At 48.9% G+C, this 9,680-nt stretch overlaps 1 protein-coding gene across 1 annotated transcript; it reads left to right on the top strand.

The window, feature by feature from the left end:
* Window positions 1-1,604: 1,604 nt before the first annotated feature.
* GPRC5A (G protein-coupled receptor class C group 5 member A) lies at window positions 1,605-9,009 on the top strand. Its single transcript, XM_080575850.1, has 4 exons — window positions 1,605-2,021; window positions 4,939-5,909; window positions 6,935-6,987; window positions 7,660-9,009. The coding sequence occupies exons 2-4, from the start codon at window positions 4,985-4,987 to the stop codon at window positions 7,750-7,752; spliced, it is 1,071 nt and encodes a 356-aa protein (XP_080431976.1). The 5' UTR covers window positions 1,605-2,021; window positions 4,939-4,984; the 3' UTR covers window positions 7,753-9,009.
* The last annotated feature ends 671 nt before the right edge of the window (window positions 9,010-9,680 follow it).

The raw sequence follows: 9,680 nt of genomic DNA, 5'->3' as shown, positions 1-9,680 counted from the left end.
ATTTAGGTGCCCCTATCTGCAAGTTGCATCCCATCCCTAAAGTGAGGTGACAGTCACCTCACCTTTCCGGTGTGACCATCATGCCATCTGCAAGCTCTCATGTAGACTGGTGACACTTCTCCACCCTCCTCAGCACAGCGTGAGGGCATGGGCCACCACTTCTCACTCTACCACAATTCAGCAGCCCTTGGACTCCTTGGTCACTTGGGATGTTTTGTAAAAATCCAGCCCTATGTATTAGTTAGTATCTTGAAAGTACAGAGTGTGTTTGATGACTGACTCACAAGGATTTCTCAGGCATTCTGGAAAATGTCAGTGTTAATCTTCTTATCTTTTCTTCATTTTTTCCCCACAAACCTGATATAATTTGACGTGCTGACTTCCATGGGGTCTTGTGTGTCTGTGTAAATGTAGCAAAGTAGCTGATAATCCATAATGTGCTCTGACAAGATGCAAATGGGTTGGCGAGTGACCGGTGACCTTTGAAAGCTTCTAGGGATTTCTTCCTAGACCAGCTGGGTCCCACTGAGCCAGAGCTAAACTCCTCTCCGTCACCCCCTTCTTTCCTCCTCTAATTTTTCACAGCTGCCTCCTCTTGGCTGGCCCACTGAGCCTGGGACCTACTTTCAAGTTAAGATTAATTTTATATAAAGAAACCCGCTATGCTCTTTCCTGAGAAGCCTCAGCTTTTTCCAGTGAAATGAAAGCAGGAAGGCCACGAGGAGCAGCCCACCACACAGCGGCTGCCCCAAGTGTTGCCGTTCACTCCAGGAGCCAGGTATCCGTGCAGTCCCCCGTCTGCTTCTAGGGAGTGTGCAAAAGAGGACTCAGAAAAACACATTTGTACATGGCTTGTGACTATCTCCACGTGCAACATTCAAATGAAATAAACCAGGGGCTCCAGACTAAGAGAGTAAGAACGAACATGCAGGTGAGGTAGCCACTGGTACCCAGACCTCCGCACAGGCATTTGCAGCCACTCCCACAGTGCTGGGAAGGATCACGTCCTTCATGGGGTGGGAGGGATTTCCAGACTTAGGGGCTTGGTGTGGATAGGCCCAAATGTCATTTCTTTAATCAGAATAATAAAATACTCCCAGTGAGTAACTTTTGAAGCAGTAGATGAAGTCACGAACTCATTGAAGATACCCCCCCCGGCTTTGAATGGATTTATGCTGATAGGTGTGTCAGGCCAGAGGCACAATGTGGAGCAAGGGGGAATTTGTCATTGCCTTCACCATTTGGGCCAGCACCTTGGACAACATGACTCAGTGCCTGCCAGCAGGCAGAGCTGCACTGCCAGAGAGCAGGGCTGGGCAGAGCGAGGCCCCGGGAAAGGCAAGCTGCCCTTGGGAAGCAGCACATGGCTCTCTCTGGCACCCATGGAAGTGATGAGAGGAGAGACAGCAGGACGTGTGCCCACGCACGGATGCAGGTCCCAGCAAGAGCCCAGAGAAACTGTCCCTGGAGCCAGGCTTGCAGCTGCTCTTCCTCCAGGTGCTATGGGGCCATTTGCATCCTGAGACCTCCTCCATGTCCACCTCGAAAGCAGTTATCTGGCAAGAAAGCATGCACCCAGGCAAAGGGCTTGGAGCAGATAGGGGACACGCTTCTGTTCATAGCCATGGCCCTCCCCTACAGGTGCCAGGAGTCAGACAGAGGAGCACATTATCAGACGCTTGGCTGAGCAGCATTCGGCACAGACCCTGGGCTGGGTCAGGCTCCATCCCCACCCTGCCGCAGGGGTGACTGCCCCGCTGACGTCAGGAGCCCAGACTTCATTTCCTGGCACGGGGACCGTATTTTCATAGCAGCGTCGGAGAGGTAGTGGAACTGGAATAGGTGTGCTCAGCCACACCTCCACAGCCCTCCAGCTTTTAAAGCTCCCAGGGAGCGCAAGCGCAGGGCTGCTGCTCCACTGGGGTCACAGGAGAGGAGGTGACTGTGTTACTGGTGTGCTGGGAGGTGGCCTCTTCCAGCTGGAGCCTCTTTGCTGCCTTCTCCGGGCAGGACCCACAAAGGTAATTCCAGGCAATGTCCTACAGGATCCGGAGCGGACCCACGCTGTGCGCCTGGGGTGGGATGGCGTGCAGGACCACGGATATAGGGGTGGGAGAGGAGGGTGCGTGGGGTGCCATGGCAAACAGAGACTGCCTCCCACCCCTGACTCTAACCTGGGACTGCCAGCTGGAGCTGGGGTTGTTATGACAGACTTCGCTGGGATGTGATTTGAAATTTGTGGCTGGATGGGCGTATTTTATGCACAAGTATCAATGAGAGAACAGGCTCAGGCTGGAGGGAGAAGACTCAGCACTACAGTGAGGACCACAGTTTGGGGTGAGCTGTGATGCAGATGCAGCAGTAGTGAAATTACCACAGCACAGGCTTCCTTGCACAGACTGCAGAGCCCCTGGAAATCCTGGAGATTCATGTAAGTGCCAGATGGGCAGGCTCAGCTTCTGGGGAGAGGGAGACAAGGCAGAGACTCTTCATACCTCGTATGCCATCCGTCCTGGGAAAAAAGAAAAAGGAGTAAAAATAACAGTAAGTGGCCCAGTTCTCCAAGACAGGAAGGTTCTCTACATCCTGTTTGTTCCAAGTGCCTGGAACAAACAGCTGGTGGTGTGGCAAGCGCCACTTGCAGTAAGCATCAGACAGGTCCCAAAGCTGGGTGTGCACTCTGTGCTGCCCTGGGGTCTCGTTGGCTCTCTGGGCTCTCCACCTGCCCTGACAGCCGGCATTGGTCTGGACCTGTCGGAGCTGGGAATAGACAAATTGATCTGATCAACAGCAACTTTCTGTGGATAGAATTGTAGCATTTGCTCTCTAGTTTTTCAAAAAGGTTCATTATTCATTTTTCACAAATGTCAAGATAACTCTCAACTATTTGTACAAGTGACTGTAAATCCCCATAATGTTATGAATAATGATTTGCAAAAACTTTTGCATGTATTATTCACCGTCATTCTCTCCACAAGATTCCAGAGCTCCCGCATACTTTGCATTTTATTGTAGCCAGCTTTTTGAAGAGCTGCACATCTCCTTTAACAGAGTGAGGTTAAAAGCTGGAAATATATTTCGCCATTTCTAATCAGGTAACACTGAGGTGTATGTGGGGCTGGGAGTGAGTCAGTGATGTTTTCCCCCTTCATTTATCCCTTGGTTAGGTCAGCTGCCATTTATTGAAGACTCAACCTCCTCTCCCCAGAATGTGTCTTAACACTAGCCTTGTAATTGCAGTATGTTGTTCTGGAGGGGGAAAATCAAGGTAAATGGCACAGCAAGCAAGATCAACTCTTTTTTTGTTGATATATCAGAAAAGAAAGACTTTCCAGTGCTTTCCAGTGCAGGTCACCATTAAGGCCAGATTTTCCCATGTTTCATGCTGCTATTGTGTCTAAACTCCTATTTTGAGAGATTTTAGAGATTGAATCTAACTGAACAATTTGGACCTACAAAGCACTACCTGCCACTGGGATCTAAGTTCACTCAGTGCCTGCATAATGGGCAATAAAGTGTCCAACGTCCTCTTGCAGTGGTTTCTGCACATGCTTCAGGCTCCCAAAGAAGTAGGCAACTTAATTCCCCATGGCGATGGGCAGAGCTCACCTAAACAGCCCCTTGATCCCCTGGCGAGACAGGCTTAAACCAGGCTTACTCAGCCAGCACTGAACTCTTCGTGATGAGACAGCAGGAACACGCTAGGTTCCTTGACTCATGGACTCCTCGAGCAGTGACTTGTTGGTTACTTCTCACGTAGTGACAATATTAGCTCTGACATGTCAGGCCTTTAGCTACGCAAGGCAATAATTTGGGGAGGGGGCTGAGATATTTGGGATAGTTCTTATTGCTGCACTACCCTGAAGAAGGAGGGCTGTGAGCTTGGGGTTCATGGTTGGTTTCATAGAATCTTAGAGTCATAGAATCACAGGATGGTTTGGGTTAGAAGCAACCTTAAAGACCATCTAATTCCACACCCCTTCCATGGGCAGGGACACCTCCCAACATACCAGGTTGCCCAAAGCCCTATCCAGCTTGGCTTTGAACACTGCCAAGGATGGGGCATCCACAGCTTCTCTGGGCAACCTGTGCCAGTGCCTCACCACCCTTGTAGTAAAGAACTTCTGAATATCTAATCTAAACGTACTCCCTTTTAGTTTAAAGCCATTACCCTTTGTCATATCACTACACTCCCTGACAGAAGAGCCCCTCCCCAGATTTCCTGTAGGCCCCTTTTAGGTACTGGAAGGCTGCTATAAAATCTCCCCGGAGCCTTCTCTTCTCCAGGTGGAACAACCCCAATATTTTCCTTTATTTGCTATTTAAATTGCACTGAGAAGAGTTGTGCTGGAGGCATCCAAGTTAGTTATCTGCAGGATAAAAGGCAGTTAAAGCTTCCTTTCACTCATACCCATAAACAAAAGCCACAAGTGTTTCAGAGAAAGTAATAGAGGGAAAACAAACTAAGGAGAGTTTCCTGTTCTGTATTGCTCATCTTTGGAGCTCACTGGTACCGGGTACTGATGTTGTTTGAACTTGTCAAAAGAGTGTAAATTGTATCATGATTAACACATGCTCTTGTATCACCTGGGACAAAAGTGACAAGGCAGCTCAGTCTCAGTGCCACAGGGCACCAGGCTAACACCTGCAAAAGGGCCTCACCTTCCTCCTGCTGCCCACACTCCTGCAGCATTGCACAACCTTGTGCACAGTGCAGAGGACTTGTAAGGTGAATCGCCTCCTGCTAAGGGGCTTGGCTTGCCTTTGATAGAGAGCCAGAGCCAAACAAGGGGACAGCTCTGCTGCCACAGACCCACATCCTTAGCACTGCGGTGTCCTTGCCCGGTGAGGTGGGGATGGACATCTGTCCTCTCCTTCCCCAGTGCTGCAGCACCCAGGTGGTTGATGCAACAGCCTGTGACTTTTCTCTTTCTACAGCTCTGAGGAAACATTTCCCAGTGGGGTTGTTCAAGAAGGCACCAGGATGACGACGCCAGTTCCCCGAGGCTGCGGCAGCATCCATTCTGACTACTTCCTGCTCTGTGACATGGAGCAGGCCTGGGGGATTGTCCTGGAGTCACTGGCTACAGCTGGAGTCCTCGTCACCATTTTCCTCATCTGCTCTCTCTTCTTCCTCATCTGTAAAGTCCAAGACAACAACAAGAGGCACATGATCTCCATTTACTTCTTCTTCCTCTTAGGAACACTCGGCATTTTTGGTCTCACTTTTGCCTTCATCATTAAAAGCAACGAAAATACTCGCCCCACTCGCTTCTTCCTATTTGGAGTCCTCTTTGCACTCTGCTTCTCCTGCCTTCTCACCCATGCCTTCAACCTCATCAAACTAGTGAGAGGAAAAAAGCCCTTCTCCTGGCTGGTGTTGCTGCTGCTCATTGTTTCCTTTGCCCTCGTGCAAATTGTGATCAACATTGAGTACCTAGTCACCATGCTAGTAAATTACAGAGATGATTTTCAGCTTATGCTTTCAGAGCAGGCCAACAAGGACTTTGTCATGCTTCTGATCTACGTGCTCTTCCTGATGGCTTTGACCTTCCTGATGTCCATGTTCACATTCTGTGGGCCATACAAGAGCTGGAAGAGACACGGGGCACACATCTTTGTCACTGTCCTGTTCTCCATTGCCATTTGGGTTGTGTGGATCACTATGCTCACAAAAGGCAACCAACTTTTAAACAAACCTGCCTGGGATGATCCTGTTGTGGCCATTGCTCTGGTGTCCAATGGATGGATCTTCTTGATAATGTATATTGTCCCTGAAATCTGCTTCCTCACTGCCCCTCTGAAGCTGGAGGACTACCCTCCAGAAAATGACTTCTGCCAGCCCACATTCATAAAGCAGGCTACTGGAGTGGACAACCGTGCCTACACCCAAGATGAAATTGTGCGAGGTATGATGAATTGATTGACTGCACTCTCCCTCAGCCCTGAGCATGCATGCACCACTTATGAGTTAAAAAAGGTAGGAGGGCTACAAGACAAGACTTGAAGATGATGAATAATTCAGAGGTAGGAAAGAGAAAAGTTTCAGACTGATGAAGAAATGCAAATGGAAATGAATCTCTAGACAGACCAGGGAAAAGAGTAAGGACCAAAGCAGAAACCACAGATGTGTAGAAGGAGTGACTGAGTGTCCTGGTGTGTCAGGCTGAGAGGTAATTTCCTATGACTCTATTATGTCTGGAAAGTCTAGGTAAAAAATCAGGACAGTTTTTTTTTTTTTTTGTCTCTTAGCAATGCTTTTGCACCTGGGACCTCTCCAAGTTATACCTGGGAGATTTTTTCTTCCAGTTCAGATCTTGTTCCCATTATCCATTTAAAAATAAAATCCCACATCCAAAAAGGAGGCACGGAGGTCTTACTTTGCTATCTAAGTCTCATCCCTACTGGGACAAAGCAAAACATTTTATCAGCTGAGACCTTCCAAAGCTATGGAGGGGAGGTGTGACTGTACTCCTTGTGAATAGTATGATTCTCAGCAGATCCCAGTGATCTGCTGTTGAGATCACGTTTGTCCACTGCAGTCAGACCTCCTGGTTTGTCGAAGAATAGCAGAGAAAGGATATGCTCTCTCAGGGAGTACTGCAGAGGGGGTTTTGTGAATGTCCTTTGGAGAGATTTGGCCAGAGAGGAGAAGAGTAATCGTGAGACAACAGGAGGTGGTCTAAACTCCAAGGCCACCTATGTCCTATTATTTGCAATACTATTCAGTCCTGATTTCATAAGGAAATGTTTAATAAGAAACTCACCCATGGATTTTAATGCATTCCTGCCTGCATATTGCATCGAGTTTGGTTAAACTAAAATCAGCTGCTAACATAGTTGCAGGCTCTTAAGTCTCCCTTGGTGTGGTATTTCTGAGCTACCAAGTGACGCTAACTCACTACCTTTTCCCCCATTTTGTCTTGTGACTCAGGAGACAGGGAAGACCCCAGCTACTCCCCGTACTCTTCTCATTTTCAGCTGAAGGTAAGTTCACACCCCTTTTCACCCATTTCACCAGAAGTAGGCTGCAGTCCAGGGGTTGACTGGAAGGGGAGAAGGGGCAAAGCCAGATGGGCATACAGCAGGCTCTGCAGAGGCAGGTGGATGGTTATGGAGCTAGGTGATGCCAGGATGTGTGCCTGTGGAGGTGCCTGTGGCTGCGGGGAGGGTTTGCCTGTGACCATGGAAGGCAAGAGGGACCCAGGGCAAAATCTCAGGTTGTGGTTTTCAATAATTCTTGATGTGACATCACATAAGAAGTCCTCTCTTTGAGCACGGTTCCTGCAATACTCTGACCCTTCCTCAGTAGACTGCTCCTTTTCCTAGCCCATGACCTGAATGTATTCCCACCAGCCATCACCACGGGTTGGTAGTGCAGGCCCAGAGTGGCAGCCTGCACGATGCAGTGTGCGTTCACCAGTCCTCCTTCAGCCCACGGCCTGGCCAGGACTAGTAGCTCACCCTCTGTCCTCACATGTCCTCTGGAGGCATGTCTCAGCAGCTGGTTTCTGCTGCCAGAATCTTCTTCCGCAGTGTCATCAGTCACACTCTTGGGAAACCTTCAGTTCTGTTTCCCCCTCCCCCTGTATTTTTATCTCTATTTCGTAACTTTTTTTCCATTTTTTGAAAGTAAAAAGTTTCTCACTTCCTTTTCAGACCATTGACACCCGGAATGATTTCTCCATCCCTCGGCCCAAGGCACAGACAAGCCCATACCATGACTACACTGGTGGGAAAGGCCCCATGTAACAGCTCTGCAGGTAGCAAAGAGACTGAGCACCCATCAGCAGAGGCCCGGGGAATGGGCCACACGGTGACAAGTGCACTGATCCTGCAGAAGAGACAGTCTCAGACCCCCACTGGCAATGCTGATGATAAGGAGAGGGGCCCTCTTTTCCCTCGGTTCTCCCACAGGCACCCTTGTAGCCCCCTCTCATTCCTCGAACACAACTTTCAGACATGGCTCTAGCAATCCTGTCCCTGCTCACCCAGTTTCTCCGTGGGATGGAGCTCATCTCTTCAGATAGAGAAATGTCCCGGGAAGAGCCTGTCCTGTCCTATTTTCAGCAGGAATGCTGCAGAGCTAGAGTAGCAAGATCATCAGCTGGGCATGGGACCTGCTCTGCCCCAGATCAGCCCACGTGGCTGCCCACGTCTGACGGGAGAACAGGAGGGAGCAAGAGCATCAGCCCTGCATGTCCTGGCTCCTACCCACCTGCGAGCACATCGCAGGTACTAGCAAGGTGCCCCTATCTAACCACCATCACTTTTGTGTCTGCCCCCAGCCCTGCTTGGCTCTCCTCCAGAATCAGTGGAGGAGAGATACAGAGAGAGATTTAAAAAAAACAATAAAAATAAATAGTATTCCTTTTTTTCTCTTAGATCCATCAGCTAGGGACCATATATGATGAAGAAAATTAAAAGGCATAAAAACATCCACACATATTTACTGACACATTTTCTGATTTGCCCTCTAGCATCAGCCTCCCCCCCAGCTCTAACTCCTGACCACGAGCCTCACTGAGCCCCCCAGGGAGCCTGCTGTGCCCCGCAGACCCTCCCTGCCACCCCAGCCTGTGGGTGCCTGCCGACAAAACCCCTTCTCTGCAGCTGCCTGCAGTGCCCCAGTGGGACCCCGTCCCATGCACCTCTGAGCTCTTCCTCCCAAATGTTTCTGTGGCATTAACACTGACATTTCCCAATCAGCCAGGCTACGGAGGATGGGCACCCTTCGTCCCAGGAATGAGCGAACACGAGTGTGTGCACATATGTGCCCGCACTTGTGCTGCGAGGACTGCACCCTGGTGATGAGCAATGAGCCTGCAGAGCTGAATCACTCTGCAGCCTGCTTTACATTTGGCAAATAGCTTTCCGTGGAATTTCACATATAAATACACAGAGCTCTCCAGGTCTGTGTGTATGGTACACTGGTGTCTGACACAGCTATATATTTATTTAGTACTTTGTATATGGAATATTTAATTAATAAAAACCTGAACAGCCTGACTACGAGAGACTGATGTTTTTCCTCGGGGACATGGTTCCTCCAATGGCAGGTGGGGTGAGGGGTTGACAGCAGCAGCTCTCCATGGCTTGGAGTGGGCCACCTAAGAGATTACATTTGGGGGCAAAATGGGAAAGAGTTGCTGGCTTCTTCAGAGCTGTCGCTATGGGCCAGTGATCAGCTGCCTGAGGATTCAGAATGGGGTTAGGAGCTTCTCCGTGCTACTTTTCCTGAATACAGAGAGCTGATTCAAGAAATGAAGAAATTTAAACTCAAGCCACAACAAGCAAATGAAGGAGAAAGGATGTGATCTTTTCATCACAGCATTTGCTTGTGTCTGCTGGGTCTATACTCGTATTTATTTGCTTACGTCTTGCTGGGTACTTGCATTATCAGGGATAGGAAATAAATTTGTAGGTGTTTATTTAATTCAGCTTGTAAAAAGACATCTTTCTGATGTTCTGAACCCATGTAAGATTTTTATTTGAAAGCAGAAACAATATCAAAGCAATAATAATAATTAAAACTATCTCCTGCTGACATGAGGCTGTAATCTCCCAATTTAGAGACTTTCTCTCCCATTAGCTTTTCCATGGTATGTCCATGGTATGTCAGGCTCCCACATATCCCTCCTCTACTCCTCTCCCCTCTAACCTACCCAGTTCCACACATG

This window comes from Anser brachyrhynchus (assembly GCF_964034855.1).
Source record: "Anser brachyrhynchus genome assembly, chromosome: 1".
Taxonomy (NCBI): domain Eukaryota; kingdom Metazoa; phylum Chordata; class Aves; order Anseriformes; family Anatidae; genus Anser; species Anser brachyrhynchus.
Note: the sequence above shows the minus strand (reverse complement) of the source record. Positions and strands in the feature narration are given on the sequence as shown.

Excerpts from the sequence above, each read along its gene's own strand:
- GPRC5A (XM_080575850.1), top strand. The coding sequence starts at position 4,985 with ATGACGACGCCAGTTCCCCGAGGCTGCGGCAGCATCCATTCTGACTAC. Across the intron at positions 5,910-6,934 it reads CCAAGATGAAATTGTGCGAG|GAGACAGGGAAGACCCCAGC; the intron begins GTATGATGAATT and ends CTTGTGACTCAG. Across the intron at positions 6,988-7,659 it reads CTTCTCATTTTCAGCTGAAG|ACCATTGACACCCGGAATGA; the intron begins GTAAGTTCACAC and ends CTTCCTTTTCAG.